The sequence below is a fragment of the Peromyscus leucopus genome, chromosome 16_21 (genome assembly GCF_004664715.2).
Source record: "Peromyscus leucopus breed LL Stock chromosome 16_21, UCI_PerLeu_2.1, whole genome shotgun sequence".
NCBI lineage: Eukaryota > Metazoa > Chordata > Mammalia > Rodentia > Cricetidae > Peromyscus > Peromyscus leucopus.
This window is the reverse complement of record NC_051084.1, coordinates 14,447,244-14,470,188: the sequence shown is the minus strand read 5'-3', so window position 1 is coordinate 14,470,188 and position 22,945 is coordinate 14,447,244. Positions and strand designations below refer to the sequence as shown.

At 52.0% G+C, this 22,945-nt stretch overlaps 1 protein-coding gene across 4 annotated transcripts in view; it reads right to left on the bottom strand.

Moving 5' to 3' along the window:
• Slc37a1 (solute carrier family 37 member 1) overlaps positions 1-22,945 on the bottom strand; it is a 67,779-nt gene that overhangs the window by 16,054 nt on the left and 28,780 nt on the right. For all 4 annotated transcript variants that reach the window (XM_028885053.2, XM_028885052.2, XM_028885057.2 and 1 more), the window contains exons 4-11: positions 19,226-19,358; positions 18,332-18,410; positions 15,337-15,472; positions 12,531-12,607; positions 11,332-11,498; positions 7,937-7,974; positions 5,976-6,056; positions 1,598-1,729 (exon numbers count right to left, since the gene is read on the bottom strand). In XM_028885053.2, coding sequence (XP_028740886.1) covers positions 1,598-1,729; positions 5,976-6,056; positions 7,937-7,974; positions 11,332-11,498; positions 12,531-12,607; positions 15,337-15,472; positions 18,332-18,410; positions 19,226-19,358 — 843 coding nt within the window. The remainder of the gene's footprint in view (positions 1-1,597; positions 1,730-5,975; positions 6,057-7,936; positions 7,975-11,331; positions 11,499-12,530; positions 12,608-15,336; positions 15,473-18,331; positions 18,411-19,225; positions 19,359-22,945) is intronic.

Sequence of the window (22,945 nt, the reverse complement as noted above, 5' to 3'; positions counted from 1 at the left end):
CCACATAATAAGCCAGGCATAGTTGTGAGTGTCTGTAACTCCAGCACTGGAGGGTGGAGAGAGGCAGATCCCAGGAACTCACCGGTCAGCTATCTAGCCAAATCGGCAAGTTTCCAGTTCAGGGAAGAGACCCTGCCTCAAAGTAATAAGGGTGGAGAGTGATAGGTGAAGACGCCTGACATCTTCCTGTATATACATGGCCTCTGCATATATGCACATGGGTGTGTGCACCTGCATACTCATGTGTACACACTACACACACACACACATATGCACACACACACACATACACACACACACACACACACAGAGTGAACCCCATCACCACCACCATTGGTGTTTTTCAGTTGTTATCACGGTATGAGGATGGGAGGGAGTGTGTGGTCCACCATTAGCCCGCTACATGCCTGGCATGCTCCGCACTGGGATGAACTCATCTCACTTCATCCTCAGATCAACAAATGGCACTGCACCAGGGGAGGAGCCCAGTGATGGGCAAACAGAAGCTCGGCGGGGATGCTCAGGCCAACTAGCCGGGCAGGGCCAGAGGGAGCATAGAAGCTGTGCCAGACCTCCAAAGCCTGTCCTGTCCATATTGCCCTGTGACCTGCATTTCCATGCCAGTCTGTTCCCTAGCCAATGTCTACAGAAGTATTTGGGGGCAGCAATCTACATCAGTAGGGCACCACAGAAGGGCTGCCAGGCCCTAGTCTTAGAAATGAGGTTCATAGCCAGGTGGTGGTGGCACAAGCCTTTAATCCCATCACTCAGGAGGCAGAGGCAGGAGGATCTCTTTGAGTCTGAGGCCAGCCTGGGCTACAGAGTGAGTTCCAAGAAAGATGCCAAAGCTACACAGAGAAACCCTGTCTCGGAAAAAAAAAAGAAAGAAAGAAATGAGGTTCATTTAAAACTGTCATCTTCTGTTGGCTGACTGTGAGGCCTGTTCAGGAAGCCAGTGCCCAGGTCTGCGCTTGAGCTGTGGAGACTGGCCAGGGCTCACAGCTATACGCTGTGAGATTGCTAACCCAGGGCATTGTGGGAGCCAGCTGACATTAAGGGCCAGAGCACAGTCAGGTCCAGCTGCTTAGGACCCTAGCAAATTGCTGGTTATTCTTCTGTAACCTCTGCTCTTTCATGCCGTGCCTTCCCTGTGGCCACATGCCACACGGGGCACTCACTGGGATGTGAAACGGAGCATGCTCAGTAGAGCCACAGGATAGCGAGCACAGGGTGCCTCCTGGGTAGCACCCTATCGCCTTAGAGCCAGAAGGCAAGTGACTGGGAGGGCAGAGAGCCAAGAGGGACAGGAGGTATCACGGGTACAGACAGCTTTCTGTTTTTCAAATGAAAATATTTGTCAAATTTAATCTATGAAGTTTCTGAGTGGAAAAATTAATTTCAAAATGGTAGAAGTGATAGGACAAAACAAAGAGATTATATACACAGCCACACTTACCCCAGAGTGACCAGCCACACTGCTAACACAGGACGAGAGGGTCTGACCCACCAACCACACAGACACACACACTTCTCTTCCAAACTCACCAAGGCTCAGCGCTCTCCCGTGGTATGTTCTCTCCCTGGCAAGCAGACTCACCGGGATCCTCAGGGCTCCTGTGAAACTGATGGCCGCCATGCTGCCGCTGCTGTCACCGGGAAGGACGACGATGTGGCTCGGGTGGAGGGGACTCTTCCCATCAGAGAGCAGTAAGCATTGCAGCTCTGGGTCCTGGACACAAAAGGAACAGGGGTGTCAGGCTGAAGTAAGGCCAGAATTCTAAGTGAGTAGCTCACCGGGTTTCCTGCTAAAAGCCTTAGGAACAGACATGGGTGACACTGTCAACCCCATGGTCACATCAGCTGTTAGTATCTACCTGGCTCATGAAATGCCACTAACTCATAAAACTCTTTGGTTCAGAAATAGTGAAAAACAGAAAAAGGGACCCCATGTTGCTGCGGAGAAAGATCAGTGGGTTAAAGCACACCCGTTTGGAAGGTGTATCTTGTCCCCAAACATCTGGAAGAAGATTCTGGTAACAGAAGATTCTTAGCATCTCTTAACAGAATCAGATATTTCCATTATGATCTTATCAGATGTATCCAGCCTGCTGTACAGGGCTGACATGTCGCCAAAGATAACTCAGGAATGTACCTGACACAAAATTATAAACACACTTAAAACATGAAGAGATTTTGTTCATGTGTGGTTTTTGTTTGTTTGTTTAACTCAATCACACAGTTCTCTGGCATGAACCTTGCCGATGACAACATGGATGAACATGCCTGAAGGCATGGTTTATGTATCTGTCCACAGCAGTAGGATGCTTTTCTGGAAAGAGAGAAGCTAAACTCTGAACCGGCAATGTGGTCACTGTGCAGTAGACCAAGGTAACTTCATGGACTTGCTCATGAGGAATTCATCACAGGATCTCGGACCTTGCAAGGAGTTCACAGTGGACAAACGTTGCCAGAAGCGATGTTACTTTAGAATTTACAAGCCAGTTCTGAGATCTGTGCCTTCCGATACTGGGGACATTCCTAAGGGACAGAATTTGTGCTCACTGGAGCAAAGCAGAGAGATCCCAGCTCTGCATGGGGTTTTAAGTCAGAGCAAGGGTGATACAAAAAGGCTTTTCCCAAATGAACCATGAATCCCAGGGGCTTAAAAAGGAGTGTTCCCGTGTACTGCAGATGTGCTGTGGGACCCAACAGCTACTGATGCGTTTTATTTGTCTTACTGTAACCCAGGTAAGGTGAATTCAAATTACAGTAGTTTTTTTTTTTTTTTTAAAGAAAGACGATGGGGCCGGAGAGATGGCTCAACAGTTAAGAGCACTTGCTGCTTTAGCGGAGGACCCAGGCTCATTTCCAGCATTCACAAATACCTGTGACGCTAGCTCTAAGGCTCCAGTGCCCTCTTCTGGCCTCTGTGGGAACTGCACACACATTTCACAGAGACTAGCAGGCACTCAGGCACACATATTAAAACAGATGAAATCTAGGTGGCAGGTTTGACATGCAGACACTCAGCACTGTGTGGGAGCTCCAGATGGACACATCAGCCAGGCCGGGCTCACTGACCAGGAGGACATTTTCACACTGAACCTGTGTTCAATACTTAAGAAGGAAGATGATGAAAGGCTCAGGTGTGAAGGAGGGACACATTCCGTTCCTCACATGCACAGGGAACAAAGAAAATAATGCCACACTCATTGGGAACTGGCTCTCCTCTCATGAATCAAGTCAGGTGTCCAGCTTGGGCGACTCTCCACTAGTTCTCTGCTGTACTTAACACTGGCTCCTCTGAGACTCCATTCCTGGGCTGGCTGAGCTGTAAAAATCTCTGAACAGCTCCAGGCTGCAGGATAGTCCCGGGGGCCCAAGCTGAGACCTGCAGGACTTCACAGGCTCTTTTAAACAGAAAGAGGCCTGGCCAGGGGTAAGACTCAGCAAGCCACAAGGCAGTGAGCAAGTTCAGAGTCCACCTGGCCGGGAGAGGTGCAGTCTGTGAGCTGGAGAGCAGTAAGAACAGGTCAACCACAGAAAGCCCACCGGCTCTCCCACAGGTAATGCCTGTGTACAGCGCCCTAAAGCGCCACCTTCTGGGCTGTCTTAAAGCTGCAGACCCAGACTACTCTGCCTCTAGGGAAGGCTCATTCCTTCTGCAAGTTGGAAGAACTAGGAAAGTAAGTTAGTGGTATGTCTTCCAAAACAAGCAAAAGGGACTGCTATTTCCTTTCAGAGTGAACAAGAAGCCATTGGCTAACGAGAGACTCAATAAGCAGGTTCCATGCGTGCTCCAGCCTGAGGGCTGCACGATGAATAAGGATTCTTCAGCTGGAGCCCTGCTCTTGACTTATGCTCCCAAGAGCAAAGGTTGTTCCAAAAGAACAACTTTCTCTTCTCTCTCTCTCTCTCTCTCTCTCTCTCTCTCTCTCTCTCTCTCTCTCACACACACACACACACACACACACACACACACATGCTATTGCTGTAACTAAAACGCCTCACTTGGATGTGCCTGCAGTCACACTGTGGGAAACCTGTCCTCAGTGAGGTCTGTGCTTCCCATCTAGCAAGCAGGGCACAGGTAAATGGGCTCGCCATCCTGAGGCTCATTTGGGGTCTCAATAGTGTCTGAGCCCTGGCCGGTCAGAGATGCCAAGGATGAAGAGAACAAGTGGCCACGGGGATGGGAATTATGACCACCTCAAGGCAACCATCGCCAGCCCACGAAGACCAAAGGGGGCTCCCCCTGCAGCCACATGTGGCCTCTGCATCAAGCCTTGGGACTGGCATGAGCAGCAGTGAGCGGCACCTGGGGTCAGGCTGGGAAAGGGGACAGTCAGGGGGTCCTGCCAGGCTCGGGGGCACCCCGCTACATATGCAAACCCATGGCAAGCGCAGAGGCAGGGGTTTGCTCAAGACACCGTGTGAGCAGGGCCAGTCCCCACTGGAGTCGGCGTGAATAAGGCGGCTGAGCTGCTATGTACCTGGCTTCTTGGTGGCAGTGAACAGACTTGTGGAGGGGAGAGAGAGGGAAGACGGGAGTTAACACGCTGAAGCCAGAGGGAGTCTTTTCAGGTTAGTCACCACACAGAACAAAATGTCAGCCTTCACAGTCACAGACACAGAGGAGTGTCACGGAGGTGGGAACATTAATCAAGACCTGATATTGGAAAGTAAAAGTCAAGGGAGCTGAAATTTTTGCAGGCACGCCCAGCCTCCTGACATTGAGACACAATGCCGTCATCTACAGAGTCCACATTCGAGAACCATGCATCGGGCAGCATCCACAGCTCTGCCGGGATTCAGTGCCCGTGGCCTCTGGGCTGCAGGGTGGACAGATCTGTAAGCATTTCAGTTCACAGGCCACAGCCCACACTCTCCTTAAAGTGCAAAGACCAGGATGTATGTATGGGACATCATGTGTCTTCCTTCCCACACCACTTCAAACACCATAAATAAATGTCTCTGGGCAATAAAGACTGTGAATAGCAAGCCGGGCGGTGGTGGCGCACGCCTTTAATCCCAGCACTCGGGAGGCAGAGGCAGGTGGATCTCTGTGAGTTCGAGGCCAGCCTGGGCGCAAAGCTACACAGAGAAACCGTGTCTCAAAAAACAAAAAAAACCAAACAAACAAAAAAAAAAAAAGACTGTGAATAGCAGGCTTAGTGCGTTGATCCTTCAAGCAACCTGACTTCAAAATGAAAGAAAACGGCTATAACTTCAATGACGAAGTCTAAATTGCTCCAGGAGGCACAGCTCAGGAAGCCAATGAACCGTCTGAGCAACTGAATCCAGAAGAACTGCGTGAGAGAAGGGTAGGAGAAAGGCCAGGCATGGGCAGAGGCTTCTGGGCTTGTTCTAGGGTATGGATCAGGAACTTAGGACTTTTGTGCCTCAGTTTCTTCATCTAGAAAGTGAAGGAAAGGTAAGAGATGCCCTTTATGACACTGGTCACCTTTTCTTGGGCCTGTGACATGAACTCTTTGTATCACTTTGCACTCCTAGTCCACTGTGTGCGCCTCCTGCCCAGTGTGCCTGGACTTGCAACACCCACCTGCCACACAGCTGTGTTGCAGCGACACCTGCTGGGCCCAGCTGGAACAGCACCTGCCTGCCCTACCTCTCTACTTGGGGCACCAGGTGGCCCAGGCCTCTGCCCACTTCCCATCTGCACCTTCCTCCTCAGCCCTAACACAACCACAAGCAGCGGACTCCTCGGCTCGCAAACAACTACTGGATAGATGAATGGCTTTCAGAGTTGATCGAAGACATGCGAGTGTAGCTGACTGTCCAGAGAAAGCCACCAAAGGAACCTCAAACGCCCTTTAGGAATACAAACAAACCCAGTGGTTTAAAGAGCCTGGATGCCTGAGACATGACTGAGGCACAGGGACAGCCAGTCGGCCCACAGGATGCTTCTCAATCTCTGAAGACGTCCCAGCAGGTGGGAGCCATGTGCCACTCACCAGAGGTCCGTTCTTTTCAGTGTGTGCGGTTTGCTTCTGCAGTCTAAATCTGTTGATGCCGTTCTCAGAGACTTTGGAATGCTGGAAGAAAAGCATCTCATTAGAGAGTTCCTCAGGAATGTTTGGACTGGGGCTGGGGAGATGGCTTGGTGGCTAAGGGCACTGACTGCTCTTCCGGAGGATCCGGGTTCAATTCTCAGCACCCACATGACAGCTCACAACCTTCTTAACCGCAGTTCCAGGGGATCCAATGTACTCTTCTGCCTCCATGGGCAGTGCACACACACGGCGCATACACATACATGCAGACAAATGCTTACACACTAAAAGCTAGTACATTTTTTAAAGGAACACTTCTGTCACCGCAGAAAAATGATGAGGGAAAAATACAATAAATGACCAGAAATATGCTGCTGTTTCGTGACTTCCTGGGAAAATTCCAAACACCCACACTGCACCACTTCATTGAAAGCTCACAGTTCAGTGATCTGTTGAGCCAGAGCCTTGTGTCCACCACTGACCTCAAGCTCAGAATGTTCCTCACCTTTAGAGACAGAAAGGAGTCTGTCACCCGTGCCCTCCCCAGGCCCACACCCCCTGATTCACTGTCCCCCTGGATTTGTCCTCTTCCGGATGCTTTGTGAAGTGCATGGATTGCTTCACTAATCGTTGTTTTACTAACGGCTTAGCAGTGGCTTCCTTAAGTAGTCTAAATGTAGGCCCCTCCCAAGACACAATTTGCAAATATTCCCATTCTGTGGGCCTGCCTCACTTAAGATGAAACACAAAAGTCTTGAATTCTGACATTTTTTTCCCTTCAGTTCTGCTGTGCTATGGCTGAGCACCCCCATGACTTCATGTGGTGAAGCTGAACCCCACTGTGAAACATTAAGAGGGTGGAAGTACCCGCTGTTCTGTTTATGATTCCCGCCCAGCCTGCCACAGAACCCTCAGGACAGCTGAGCTCTGGGAGACCCCAGGAACTCACTCAGACATTTGAAAAGGAGAAAATTAAAATACACTTTGGCCTTTTGGCCAAGATCATGTATGGGGAGAGAATCAGGTAGACCTAGCCCAGACTTAACTGCATCGCATCACACACACACACACACACACACACACACACACACACACACACAGAGAGAGAGAGAGAGAGAGAGAGAGAGAGAGAGAGAGAGAGAGAGAGAGAGAGAGAAACAGTAGCTTGGGCCTGGCCTGATGCCTGTATGTCTGGAGCTGGCTGTGAGGAAGAAATCACTTCTAAGACATCTCGCTTCCCCAGGTGTGGCCACAGCTGTCCAGAGGGACAGATGTTCCCACGAGGAAGCGAGTGTCCAGGTTCTAATGCATCTAGAGGCTATCCATCCATGTGACTCGTAGAGGCCTTAAACCACAGTGGAAACATCCCTGGTTCTGTAAGCTTGGACTCTGAAATCTACGCTTTGGCAGGGACATGGCTTTGAGAACCCTTTCAAATGTCAACCACAGCTACTCTTCCAGAATACAGTCGTCTTCTTTGCTTACTTTTGTTGTGGTTTCTAAAGAACCAGAATGCCCCGCTCCCTACACCACCCCCAGCCCACAGCTGTTGAGCCTCAACCGGAAGGGGCTCTGGTGCCCTCTGCTGCCCGGTTCAGGCACTGTCCCCAGAGCTGAGAGCTCCGGTCTGCTTGCTGTCCACGGGGAGGTCCTAACATCTCACAGGGCAGAGGGCAAACAGGCTAAGGGCGATTTCATGCTAACAGAAATGGGGGTCACTGAGGGATGTCAGGCCAGGCTGTGGTGACAGCCTCTGCCAGTGGAGCTGAGGGTCAGCAGGAAGGGCTCGGTAGGTGGCGATGTGGGCAGAGAGAGATTCTTGTCATGTGTGAGGCTGTGGCCAGCCTCTCCCTTCTGGCAGTGTGGGCTGCAAAGAGGACTAGGCTGTTCTGGAAGGGAACAGGAGACGGAGGAGCTCTTACCGTGGGCAGGGTGGAGGAGCACTTGATGTCCTTCGGATCTGAAAGAGCACAGAGGAGACGGGGTGGCTGAGCATGGCTGCCCACAGCAAATGAACCCACCCGGGGCCCTCAGCAGTCCTTAGGGTGCGGCTGGCAAAGGGAGCTCTCTTCACCTGGCGTTCCTGCTAAGTGAGTGGTTTCAGGGTCTCTTCTCACAAAAAACAGTAACAAAAGAGGGGACTGTGGGAGTGGACGGGCATGTTACATGACTGTCACTTTTATTAGCCATGTGCCCTTGAATGTACGTTAATAAGGTTCATTTGAAGAGAACAAGACACCACCATCAGGTGGCTCTCACTGAATAAACAGAAACTGAAGGAAGAAAGGCAGCCCGGGGCCAAAGGCCTAGAAGGTGAGGGCACTGCCCAGCTCCCCTCCAGGAAGTGCCAGGCCGTGGGTGTGGTGGACATGACTTTGAATATGGAAAGACTGGACGGTTTGGTCCGTCAGCCGGAGCTAAGGACACAGTGGACCCGTGGAGCGCTTAGATGGAACACAAAGCCAGAGCACTGTCAGAACGGCGTTTATAATGGGCGGGGAACGGCTAAGAAATAAAAGTGAGGAGATCAGACGGCCGTCAGAGAAAACAGAATGCCAGCGTCGCTGTGAGGAAGTGAGGGGTCACGAAGAGGTCCTGCCTGTCCCGACACCTGAAACTCATCCAGTGGCCTACTGGGTCTTGGGTGGTCACTCAGCTCCCCAAGCAAGCAGGCGCTTGTCCCTGAACCCTGTGTACTTCAGAGAGAAGGCGTGAGAACAGCCCCGGAGCCTGACGCAGTGTCTGGGATGCACGCGCCATGCCGCATGGGACATTCTCTGCCTGCCACCCAGGAAAATGTCCCAGCTATGACGGATTGAAGAAGCAGGGTGGACGGGGGTCTCAATCCCAAGGCAGGGAGCAGGGCCAAGCTCAGCTCTTCTTGGAAAAGTGTAGGAGATGGAGGTGACCTCGGGCGTGGCTGGCACGGCACAGGGGAGCCGTCCTTGTGGGGAGCACAGCCATGTCCAGACTGAAGCAGAGCACAGTTGAGCACCAGGCCCTGAGACAGCCTTGTATTGTGCAGGGAACGGGGAGGGGAAGGGCCCGCCAAGGCACCATGACCAGGGACAGGTATGGGGGAACAAGCCACTTCAGTGAAGTGCCCAAGAGAGGCGGAAGCAGGGGTGGGAGGTGGCTGAGGAGGCAAACCAGCTCGTGTGAACTGGGGCCCACATCAGAAGGGCATAGCATAGAGGTATGAGGACAGGCATGGCGGTGAACAGAGCAGTGAGCTTTGACTAGATGGCAGGTGGTCTTCCTCACACTCGGCAGTGACCACCAGACGCTGATAGATTACATATAACAACCCCGGGGAACTGAGGAGGGATGACCGCTACCAGAGGCCAATCCTGAGCCCAGGCTCGGGGGTCTCAGCTTTGTCCCTATGCCCTGGCACTAGCATACCCCACCACCACCAGCAATAGCAAACCACCTTCCTGTCCAGGGCCAAGAAGGACTGGGTAGGCAGAAGACACAGACCAGCTCAGAGGAATGGTCCTGAGCACATTGGCTCCAGCAAAACTTCCCCGAGAAATGGGCAACGCCAGGTCTGTGGCTTCCAGCCCAGGCAGCTGGCTGCAAGGCTGGGTTGGCCTGAGGAGTGGAGACAGTCTACCCCAGGGTGGATGAGGAAGAACAGGACCAAGGCCATGGCAGTAATAGGCAAGGAGGACAGTGGGTCGCCCTGGGATGTGGGGCACCGGGTCCAAGGAACCTGACAGACAGTTCTCTCGGGATCATCCTGTCCATGAACAGCAGGAGGGAGCTCCTAAGAAGGAGGCTCCGGGTTGGTGACCAAAAGGTGAAAACAGAGGTCCACTGTTCTGGATAATTCTGTCCTAACTAGGGGACAATGCCCTGTCCCCGACCGAGCTGAATGGCAACATCAAGCCTATGTAGCCAATGCCACACCCTCTATGCTTCCTCCCAGCCTCCTTACCCAGAACCAGCTCCCCCATCAGGTAAAGAAGAGAGCACACTCCCAGGGGACTCCAGAAGTGGGACAGGGCAGACACAGGGCCGGGAGCCTTAGCAAGGTGGGACTGTCACTCTCCAGATATCAGTAAGATGAATACCTGGGGAGGGGAGGGGACAAGGCCCACGAAGACCGGTGGCACAATGGCCTTTCTAAGAACTCCAGGGACTTGCCAGCTAGGTAACCGGTTGCCTTAGGACAGCAGCCACAAGGCCTTGCCTATCCCACAGTACACTTGCTGGGGCCGGACCACCAGCCTGCCAGCCTGCCAGCCTGCCAGCCTGCCTGCCATTTCCTGGGACTCTGGGGAACACTGTGAAATGGGGGTAGGGAGCAGCCCACATCACCCATTCTGCCCATAGACCACACATCCAAGTTCCAGGTCTGACTGTCCATTTCTGTTTCCACCTACCGGGAGGGTTGGCCGAGAGGGCCACATCTCCCTTGCTTGGCAAGATGGAGATCACTGAAAAACTAACGGATTGGCTTGAGCAGTCGGGGGTGGGGGGGAGAAAAGTGAGGAACTGAACCCACTAACACATGTTCATTTCTTGGGTGAGGGTGGTGTGGAAGCTGGGGGTGGGGGCAAGGTCAGTGTGTGCAGAGTAAAGAGGCTGGAGCCCTGGAGATGAGGACAGAGGCTGGGGAACCACCCTGATACCCCAGAGCCATGTGCTTTCATCTTGCCTCAAGAAAAAAAAAAAATCTAAGAACTAAATGGTCAGACTATCTTATGAGACCAGGACCAGGCTGAGGATCAGAGTGACCGCAGCAGGGCCTGCTCAAAGATTCTTTGCTTGAAAAGTTAGTTTCAATATTTGTTAAATCAGAAGTCCAGGGCTGACCAGAACAGAGCATGGACTTCACTTTCCCAGAGACACTTCACCTAATAAGATGTATGGCTTTCAGCCACACCACGGTTTTATGACTTTGTCCGAGACGCAGTTTATCGCAAAGTACACAAGCTGGTAAAGTCCATGTCAGCACGTGGAGGTGGCCGGGGTAAGCAGGGACAGCCACGCAGGCGGGGCCTGTGCCCTCGGATGTATGTACAGGAAGACCTGAGACTTCCGGGTGACGCAGATACGCCGCCGCGCTAAGGGAAGGATGGGGACCATAAAATGAGGGGGAAGGAATTTCCACAGGGGTCACCCAAGAAACTGGGGAGAGAGCAGAAAACCTGAGCAAGACTAGGAGAGAATGGGCTGCTGGGGAAGTCGGTACGGGGCCTGGCTAGGGGACAGCCAGGGTGAACACCGGCACCCAAGGCACTGCAGCCCGCACTAACCTGCCCTGAAGATTAAAGCCCAGGTGTCCATTTCTAGAGCCATGTATACTTACGTTCAATGAGAAAGAGAAAGCACACGATCCCCATGGCTGCCACGATGGCCCCGGGCACGATAAACGACAGTCCCCAGCATGTGGACACCCAGTAGCCGGCAATCAACGACCCCAGGATGTTGCCCACGGAGGTGTGGGAGTTCCAAATGCCCATGATCAGGCCACGCCTACAACACAGCGTCATGGGACAGTGAGTGGGTACAGTGGGGCCAAAACGGGGTCCACATGCAAGACGGGCGCGAGAGCATGGCAGCCCGAGAGCATGGCAGCCCGAGAGCTGGGGCAGAGGAGCCAGCCTGGCCCCACAGAGGCTCCGTCTGCAGGCGCCGCCGCGGCGAGGCTGCGGCTGCGGCTGCTCCCCGGAGACCCGTGTTTTCATTCTGCATCCGCGCGGAGCCCACCTTTGCTCAGAGATCCCCGAGTCTACGATTCAAAGAGGACAGGGGGCTTTTCCTACAATTCTTGGAAGGCTCGGGATTTCAACGGGTGCCTCCACAAATGTGGTAGTCGGTCGACTAGACTAGCGTGGTGACAGCAGCAGCTCGTACCGGCACACACATGCCAAATGACTAAAACGGGCTTTCTAAATCGGGCTTCCGAGTCCGTCTCCCGTTTTAGCGTCTCCATCTTGGGCGGCGTCTCTATGGTTACTTCACCCCAGTGAAGCTGGGCAGGGGCTACAAGTGACTGACTGCACTGTCCTGGGATCCCCAGAGCTGGGCCAGGCCAGCTAATTATGGACTGGGTGACCTCTGCCAGAATGTTGTCTCTAACTCCACGGCCAGATGCAGACTCCAGTTCAAGAGGCCTGGGGTAGGGGCCCAGATTCTGTGTTCCACAAGCGTGGTGGAAGCTGAGGCCAGAGGCCACACAGCCCTCTGGTGTGGAGTCCAGGTCATTACTCCCTGCCTAAGTGGCCGAGGAGAAGGCTGTGTTCTGAGGGTACATAGGTTCTGAAGGCGGGAGCCCCATGGGAACTGTAGAGCCTCCATCTTAGAGGTTTCAGTAAGTACATTGCTTCTAAGAGGAGCCTCACTAATGTTCCTGAAATAGGCTGAAAGAAAACCTGAAAATAATGTGGTCTAGTTTTTGTCAGAAGCTAAAAAAAAAAAAAAAAAAACCACCACCACCACCACCACCACCACCACCACCAACAACAACAACAAAACGCTGTTGAAGAGGGGCCATGTTCTCCTCACCTTCCTTTTCCAAACCAGTTGCTGAGGCACGTGACGACACTCGGCCAGCCTGTGGTCTGCACCAGCCCGTTAAGGATCTGTAGGTAGGAAAAAAGGATGCCTGAGGGGAGACACTGGTCCCTCCCCATCCTCCCTGTGCTGGGGCTCACACAGAAATAACAGCACTTTATGTCAGTCTCAACCACCCAAGGGGAGAAGTGAGTTTTACATTTATATGTAGATTAAGCTATGAAATGTAAAATACATATGTAGCTCATATACATAAAATATATAGAAGCACGGATCTATTATAAAGTGTGTATAAGCCAAGAATAGTGGTACATGCCTGCCACCCTAGTTTCTAAGGTGGCTGAGGCAGGGGGTCTGTTGAAGATGGGAGTTTGACATCTCCCTGGGTAACACAACAAGACCTCATTTCAAAAATAAAATAACACACACACACACACACACACACACACACACACACACACACACACGAGAAAAGTAAAAAAAAAAACAACCCAAGCCTTATATGGTGGCTCAAACCTATAACCCTAGTACTTAGGAAGAACGTTGTGATTTTGAAGCCAGCCTGGGCTACATATGAGACTGTCTATAAAAGTTAAAAATAGCTGGATGGTAGCGGCACACACCTTTAATCCCAGCACTTGGGAGGCAGAGAGGCAGGCCCATCTTGTGAGTTCGAGGCCAGCCTGGTCTATAGAGTGAGTTCCAGAACAGCCAGGGCTACACAGAGAAATCCTGTCTCAAAAAACTAAAACTAAAACTAAAAAATGAAAAATAAGGCTGGGCGATGGTGGCACACACTTTTAATCCCAGCACTCAGGAGGCAGAGCCAGGCGAATCTCTGTGAGTTCGAGGCCAGCCTGGTCTACAGAGCGAGTTCCAGGGCAGGCACCAAAACTACACGGAGAAACCCTGTCTCGAAAAACTAATAAATAAATAAATGAATAAATGAATGAATGAATGAATGAATGAATGAATAAAAATAAAGCCAACCCAGCCAGGACCCTCAGCTAGGAACATTCTGACAGGTCGGGCTCAAGCATTCCAGACTCCTTGGAATCTAAACATTCTGTAAAGACAAGAACTTTTCTCTTTATAGACTCGTTTATAAACTGCTACAAATTCAGCTTAGAAATGGCATGTCTTCCCTGACTGCCCACGATGAAGATTCCTTCTCAGAAGCCAACCCAGCCTTGACCCAGCTGGCATGCATTCCCGCCCTCTCCCAGCAGGTGCTGGACCTGCATTTAACGAAGGGATCAGTACCAGGAGGTTCACTTTGGTGTCGTCAGAACTGAGGCCATAGCAAAGAGCCCGGCCCAGTGCAGACTGTTTCACTGGACAGTGGGTCCTCCAGGAGGCATGCAGAGGGCAGCATGCCCACCCGCTGCTGCTCCTGGATCGGCAGTGGGCCTCTGCTAGAGGAGCATGCTGGGACTCTGGGGACTTGTTTTCCTCCCATTCTAACTCTGCCTGTCGCTAAGGTCCTGAGCTTCTGCACCCAAGGAGTGAAAGCAGAAGGATCAAATGCATTGTTGGGCCTGCGATGGCTGCATCCATACCGAATGGTCCATGTTCCCTAAGCAGTATGACAGCAAGAGACACAGCACTCACACTGGGTTAGTTATTGCTGTGGATATCACTCTGTGCTGTGAACGTGTTCCTCTGATGGGTTAATAAACGAAATGCTGATTGGTCAGTAGCCAGGCAGGAAGTATAGGCGGGACAAGCAGAGAATTCTGGGAAGCAGAAGGCTGAGTCAGGACGCTGCCAACCACCACCATGAGAAGCAAGATGTAAAGATACCGGTAAGCCACGAGCCACGTGGCAAGGTATAGATTTATAGAAATGGGTTAATTTATGATGTAAGATCTAGCTAGCAAGAAGCCTGAGCCATTAGGCCATACAGTTAGTAATTAATATAAGCCAATGTGTGTTTACTTGGGTACAAGGGGCTACAGGGCCATGGGAGTCGAGCAGGACTGGAAAAAACTTCAGCTACAAGTTATTATAAATAATCTAGAGATAAGTAATCTACAGGAAGATGTGCATAGGAGCTATGTGAGCCCTAGGCTGCTTAATGCACGGGACTTGAGCAGCCATGGACTTTGCTAACACAGATGTCCTAGAACTGATTCCTCCAGGGGTACCTAGCCACAGGCAAGAACAAAGCATGCTTGTAAGAAAGCAGTTCAGCTTTATTAAGCTCAATGGCACGGTTGCGAAAAGCAACATTAAACAAGAGTTGCTTTGGTTTTTTTTTTTAATCACACCTTCCCCGCCCTTGGCCACCTGGAGAAACTGGGCAGGCCCATTTCCTTTGTTAGTCAATATTTACCCACAGAACTGCCGGAGAGGGCAGAAGCCAAGAGGTCCCACAAAGGCTGGGCTCTCCAGGAGGGCAAGCTGGGCTCCTGGTCCCCCACTGCCTGCACCTCCAGCACCTCTGTTTTGCCCCAGGCCCTGCAGTGAAGGAAGGTCTCATAGCTCTGTTCCAAGCCAACCCTTCTTACCTACCCTGGCCACCCCCATGGCCACTTTGGAGTGATCCCTAAGGTTTCACAGCTCACTGACCTGCCAGACTGACAGCTCCTGAAACGGGAAGTAGCCATTCAGGTGCTGGAGCGCAAGGGAGGAGGGCCTTCCTGTGCCAGCGGCTGGAGACTTGACCTTGGAAGGGTGCCGTTCTGCCCCTCACCAGCATCTGCCTGCCACTGGCTCTCTTAGCAGAGGTGGGCTTTGGGACCTGAACGTACACACCATCCTGTTCCTCACGGTGAGCGTGGGATCAGGCCCTTACCTGGGTCATCACGTAGAATCCCAAGCTGTGGATGTTATAGAAATAGCCCACGCCGAACAGGGCTGTGAAGGCGCCACTGGCCAGCATCCCAAATGTCAGGTAATACCTAATCGGCAGGCGTTCCCCTATTATGCCACTGAGGGAACAAGGAAAGAGGCCAGCATGAGGAAACAGCACAGCACACGGCCAACAGCTCTGGCCACGTCTCCCTCCCGGATGTCCTGTGCCATTCCCTGGGCTTCTAGACCTCGGAGCCCCACCATTTCCAGGGAGACCGGACAGGGATGTTTCTCTGTGGAGCTCACTCGCTCCCATGGAAACTCCCAGGCTCATTTCTCATAAAAAATCACCAACGGTCAAACAATAAAACAGACGCTGTGACTCACACCACGACTGCCTACCATAGCAGGACCTGCCCTGCTCCTTAAGCCTTTTATATCCCACACACACAGCCAGGGGACAGAGCCATTTAGAGTGCCCATCATTAAGCTGTGGAAGATGACTTGGAAAGAGGACCCCTGTGACCCTAAGCAAGCGGCCCATTGAGCGGTAAACAAGAGACCTGTGTGAACACACCCGTTGGGTGGGTCAACTAGGACCATACTCCCCGGCCTGGCCGGCCAACCACTTCCTGCCGCAGCCACTGCTGCCCGGCTGAAAGACACGTCTTCTTATTTGGTGTCTCAGGCCTATCAAGAGGGGCGGGGCCTGAGGAGTCTCACCTTCCTGGGCTGTTTGGGGTGAAAGTGAGCTACATCCAGGTGTTAGGTCGGCTGTGAGACTGTGGTGGTGATGGGCATGGCAGGGCTCCAGCTTTCTAACAGGGCAGATGCAGGACAGGCTGCTATCACATGACACCACCCTCTACCCCTTTACCAACACTTCCGAGGACGCACGGGATTTCAGCAGATACAAAAGACCCCACGTGATCTTTCAAAACTCCACAGGGGCTGGAGAGACGGCTCACTGGTTAAGGGCACTGTGTCCTTCTAGAGGACCTGAGAGTTGGTTTCTAGCACCCACATCAGGAGGCTCACAATTAACTGCCTGTAACTCCAGCTCCAGGGGATCCGATGCCCTCTTCTGGCCTCCATGGATACCTAACACACACACACACACACACACACACACACACACACACACACACACGCACACGCACGCGCACGCGCACACCTTTAGAAACTCTAGAAAATTTCTAAAGTTCCACAAGTCACATTCCCTTCCACATAACCACTCCAGGGCTCCAGAACAAGCAGAGAACATGGGCAGATGCCTGCCTGCTTGCCTGCCTGAGGGCAGCAACCTGGAGCAAGCGCCATTGTTCCTGCATCATCTCCAGAACCTGTCTGCCACCAAGCTTTCCCTTCTGTACTCATCAAACAGGAAACATCGACCTAGAACCATGCAAATGACCTTTGAACACGAAAACAGGAGTGACGCACAATGACAACACACTGTTCAGGGGAGCAGAACTTAATCACAGGGACTGGAGAGCATTCTAGAGCTAAGGCTTATCTGCTCCACCTTGCTCACTCCAGGGATCAGGGAACGTCTCAGGGGCTGCTAACCTGCCTAGGCAAAGGGGATGAATCATATGGGCTGCTGAGAGCGTCTGCCTTTGGCTGCCACTGAGAGGCGTCCTCTTGTATGGCCACCTGGTGCCACCAGGCATCTCCTCCCTGTGAGATCTAAGGGACAATTCTGATGGAATGGACAACACCCCACACCATATCTGATTCACAGAGGACTCACACCCACGCTGCACCCCCTGATCCTGCCAGGCAAGACCTGGGTGCACCCATCTCCCATGTTTTAATTTCCTCTACAGGGTCACATGACATCTACAGTCAAGACCTCAGCGGTAACTGCACAATGGTCTGAGGGCTGTCATGCCTCCTTGTCCTGGCACAAAGCCCATCTGTAAAGTGGCAGGTGCCCTGGCCTCTCTTCTGAGATTTCGGAATGAACTTCATATCCCACAAGGGCCCCATTTCAAAAAACTCAATGATGAGCCGCATGAGAAACTACCTTTGCCGGTAAAGACGCAACGAGAAACCCACTTCATTTACTAAGCTGGGCTTCTTGGGCCGGACATCTTTGGAGTGACGGCTGTGCTATGTCCTGGGGTATTTAGCAGAACCTCTCATCTCTGCCCACGAGATGATGATAGATTTCCCTCCCTTAGCTGTGACAGCTGCAGATGTTTCCAGGCACCGCTGTGTTCGCTAGGGGATAAAACTGACCCCAGCTGAGAGCCAAGTTTAAGTACCACTTCCTAGTAACTGAGGAAAATCCTCTACACTGCAGTGTTGGCGTGCAGTCAGACAGACCGGGAGCATTTGCCCTCAGGAGGGTGTGTGGCTGGCACGCTGGTGGAGACTAGGCCCACACCTGATGCCTCTTTGGCCAGGCATACCTCATACCCTGGTACTGGGGCATCCTTCTCTCATACACACAAGCTGAGCATCATCAGGTGGCATTTGCTTCTGATAAGGGGGTTGTATGTACCATTGGCAGGAATGGCTTGTCTGTCTGTCACACACCACAGGGTCCCTGGGCTGGGACGGGCCCTGGGTCTTGATTCCACATGTTAGGAGGTTCTCAGAGAAGCAGTTAAATACTTACAGAGATTCCCCGAGACTCCCAGGCTCCACGGGCTCTAAACAAAGTCTCTTGGGATGAAGGCTGTTAGTCTCTATGATGCTTTTCCTTACTTTTTCTCCAATTCTGGGGCTTGGGCCCAGGCTCTCTTACATGCTGTGTATGTATGCCAGGCAAACACCCTACCACCAATCGATCTCTCTAACTTTTCAGCAATGTTATTTTAAAATATGGTAGGGATGACAACATCAACTAGTTTTTAACCAGCCACTTATTTGCTCTCTAACTCTGGGGACATCTACCACCTCCTAGGTCCGTCCAATGACAGGAAAGAACATTTTTGATACTGAAGGGCCCAGAAGACTGGAAAGGGTCAGAGCATGGATGCCCCTACCTCAGGTACATCCCGATGGCGTAGGCACACAGGAAGGAGTAATCCAGGGCTCCAAGCAGCTGCTGGTAGTTGTTCTTATCTGCGTGGGTTTGAGAATCAACAGAAGGGCTCAGAATTATTCAATATGTCCCACAGTTGGGCTATAAAATACAAAACCGATATTCTGCAAGTCCCTTCGACAGGGAGGCACTCTAATAATTCCAAAGACACATGGTAGCCCAACCACTGGCCAGCTTCTTGTGAAAGAAAATAAGCCAGGCGGTGGTGGCAGACGCCTTTAATCCCAGCACTTGGGAGGCAGAGGCAGGAAGATCTCTGAGAGTTTGAGGCCAGCCTGGTCTCCAAAAGGAGTTCCAGGAAAGGTGCAAAGCTTCACAGAGAAACCCTGTCTCCAAAAAATAGAAAGAAAGAAAGAAAGAAAGAAAGAGAGAGAGAGAGAGAGAGAGAGAGAGAGAGAGAAAGAAAGAAAGTAAAGTCACTTCTTTTTCAAGTTGCCCTTGAATATGTCCTTCGGTTTTGATGCAAACCACACTGGCTGTGGTGGGTTTGACTTCGAATTTCAAGGTCACCTGGCTGGCCTGCAGCACCCCTTATCAGATTTTGCTTGGCAAGCCCTAACCTCCAAGTGTGACAGGCACACACTACAGGCTATCTTCTAGAGACTTCCCCAGCACATACATGCTGACTTAGGGGGTGGCCCCTCTGCATGTAGGCATGGAAGATCTGGTGATTGCAACCCTAACCCTAACCCTGAGTTATGTTTGCTAGGGGACAGTTGTCACCAAAACACACTTACACTTGAGGATGGCAGCACTGTCCTGAGACCAGCCAGGCTGTAGGAACCCCCAGTGGGTGGCTGCCAAGATCCCTGAGCAACAGAGCATCTGAACTCACCGAAAGGGGCCCAGCCACAGTCGGTCTCGTTGTCCAGGAGCCAGTGGGTGGGGCCATGCCTGGAACTGCTGCTCCGGCCACTGAATCTGGGCTCAGGCTCATCCCCTGCAGCACACTGCTTATGGAGCTCGCCCTACAGCAGACAGGGATGGCGGGGTAGAAAATGGTTACTTGGGATGTCTCAACCAGACAGAGTGGCTTCCCTCCTTAGAGAACAATGGCCTTTTGAGCAAAAGGAGGCCTCTGGTAGGCGTCTGAGGCCCACAGGAGTTCCTGCTGCTGACAGTAGGCTCCGGCAGCGTTTTGTAGTAACTCCAGCTCATGACCAAACAGCCAACCCAAGCACCACCAGTCTCTAAAGGCCGAACAGTGGAGACAGCATCAGGCAAGAGAGCGCCAAGCTGAGGGCCAGATGCCAGTCCTCCTTGACGGTCCGTCCCTGGGGAAGGAAGGGGTTAAGTGCTGGATGCCAACAACTGAATCCTGCAGAGGAATGAAAGAAAGTTTTAGGTGTTGCCAGAACAGGGCCGAGGTCTCAAAACACGGCACTCAAAAAACAGAGCCAATGGAACACAGGCGGCGTGATTTCATTTCCACGAGTTCAGGCGTGGACGAGAGACCCTCTTGTGGCAGGATCGATCTTATGGCTGCTTAGAAGGGGGATGGTGGGGCTTGGCACACGGGGGTTGGAAAAGCCCCACCTTAACTTAGGTGCTGGGTACCCAGGTGTACAGGCAAAGACCGGTCAAACCAGCCGCTTAAGATGAATGCATTTTACTGTGCACAGATCATTCATTTTATATATATATATATAAAAAGTCAGCAAGGCAGGTGGCCAAGATATTGACCCACCCAGCTGGGAAGTGTGAGGACAGACTGCTGAGAACAAGTCACACAGTGTCCTGCCTTGGTCTCCCCATCTGCACATGAGGCCGCTGCTCACTTATAGAACTGAGATTAGGATACTGACTACCAGGCTTTCTGTACAGTGTGTGGGGTGGGGCCACCTCCAGGAGGAAGCCACTTTTCCAGCAGGAGTAGGCCAGGACTGTCTCCTGGGGAAACTGAGGAGCAGGGACCTGACTCTCACATCCATGTCTTCTGCACTAGATTTAATCAAGGTCCCTGTGTCACACAGAGCTCAGGTGAAGCGGCCCCTCAGCTATGGGCGAAGGTGGCAAGGAGGACCCTCTGGGCAGGGGGATACCCCTCAGGAGACAAGGAATCCTTCCAGTGTCCTGGAGGTAGTTCCCTGAGCTGGATCCTGAGAGTCACAGGGGCCCCGAGGCTGGCACAGAAAGCGGGTCTTGCTATAGCATTGGGCAAGAAGCCACCCGGCCACCATGCCCATGGCCAGCTTGTCCACCTCCATTAGGACAGAGTAGCTATTGTGAGGGCAGGTCGTCTGAAAGGCTGCCTTGGTCATCCTGGCTGGACACGAGGCCTCAGCACGGCACATCGGTGTGGCACCTCTACATCACTGGCTTTGTGCACACCCCTGTGCTGTTCTGACGTCAATGTCGCCCCAAAAGCTCACCACTTTATAAACTGATTATCTTCTCACAAGCTTCCACTGACAGCACGGATGTACCATTAGAGGCTCTGGCTTCTCTGTCATGCTGGATAGAACACAGACCCTCGGTCCTTCCCCATTCAGGCCCCTGGCTGCCCCTGCCAGGGCTGCTAAATGTGTGTGTGTGTGTGTGTGTGTGTGTGTGTGTGTGTGTGTGTGTGTGTGTGGGTTGGGGGTTGGGGGTTGGGGGTGGAGTTGGTGGTAGCTCAGGATCCACCAAGACCTCAGCTTCCTGGCTACTTAATAGGTGAGAATTTCTGCCTTCCCTACAACATTCTTTCTCAAGGACACCACACCCAAGGGGGCTTCTCTGTTGCTGCTCACTGAGGACAGTCACAGGCCAGGAGGATCATCTGCAGGATTAAGCGAGCATGTTAGCCTTGCATGGAAGTAAGGAATATGGATTTTATAAGCATAGAATTCTGTGACTTAACCTGCCTGGGGAACATCATCCAAGGAAATCAGAGCAGGTTAGAAACGATCCAAAATCTTCCACCAGCCACAGGCAAGGTTTTCAGGTCTTAACTATCTACCAGGAGTGGCACCTAGCATCCTGGTTAGTTAGGGTCACAGACAGGCATAGACTCGAACCATGGACTACTGTTGGCTGCTTTCACTGACTGACCTCAGTACACTCCCTGGCCATCAGCTCTCTGAAGCCAACGTGACAATGACTGGAGTCACCGGATGGCTGAAGGATGGACTTCACACACAGAGCATGGCCCAGGTCCTCTCCTTCCCCTGGGGCCAGTGCCTGGGGACTGACTCGATGCTTGGGCACAGCTCCTGAAGCTAACCTCTGGTCTCACTGGACACCATATTCTCACATCTCCTCCCCAGCCTTTCATTTTAGAAATGTCATCTTTGCCCTCCTGTAGCCCAGCTGGGAGGCTGCTTCCAAAGGATGAAGTTTTCAGTAACATTGCTCTATTTTAACATTTCAATGACGTTTGGTCTGAAATCCTAGTGGTGGGTGGCAGGGGTGGGGGTGGAGAGGTGTGGGGGTGGGGATGGGGTGGAGGTGGGAACGAGGACACGTGCGCATAATGAAGCCAAGTCCAGCAAATTCTCACACTGGGCTGCAGTGAATTCTCACAGTGGGCTCCCATGGGCTGATTGTCAAAGAAGCATTTCGGGGAGGGGACGTGTCCATGGACAATCATAGTTTATGTCAAAGCCGTGTCCTTTGCAAAAATTCTCAGGATTCTCTTCCAACAAGCTCCACAGAAAATCCACCAGCCTGTTACAGCAGCTGGTTAATAAAACCTGATCTAGGTGATTAGCCTGGTCAGTTAAAGTGTTCATCTCAAAAGCTTGAGGGCCTGAGTTAAAGCTCTGGAACCCATGGTGGGGGTGGGGATGGGGATGGCAGTGAGTGCTTTTAAGCCTGCATTGGGGAGGCAGAGACAGGCAGGTCTCCAGGCAGAGAGAGCCAGGTGAGCCTGCTTGGTGAGTTCTAGGCCAGTGGGACCCTGACTCAAAACAACCAAGTAGAAAATGATTAATGAATGACACCTGGAATTGATCTCTGGTCTCTACATGCATGTATAGACATGTGCATCTGCATACACACAGACATGTATGCACACACATGTATGCTTACATACTCTTTCTCTCTCTCTCTCTCTCTCTCTCTCTCTCTCTCTCTCTCTCTCTCTCTCTCTCTCTCACACACACACACACACACACACACAAAAGAACTGATCAGTCCGAAGAGTGCGTCAGGGCTGGAGAAAGGGCTCAGCAGACACGGGCGCTTGCTACCAGGCCTGACCACCTGAGTTCAATCCCCGGACCATGGCAGAAGGAGAGACCCAACTCCCACAGGACACCTTTTGACCTCCCAATGCACCCTCTCCACACATAAGATAAATAAATGTAACTTAAAAAGTAAAAAAAAAAAAAAAAAAAAAAAATAGTGGATCCCAGCTATAGGCACCTAACTTCTTTTTTTTGTTTTTTTTGTTTCTGTTTTTTGTTTTTTGGAGACAGGGTTTCTCTGTGTAGCTTTGCGCCTTTCCTGGAACTCGCTTTGTAGACCAGGCTGGCCTCGAACTCACAAAGATCCGCCTGCCTCTGCCTCCCGAGTGCTGGGATTAAAGGCGTGTGCCACCACTGCCCGGCCAGTGCCCTAACTTCTTAACTTT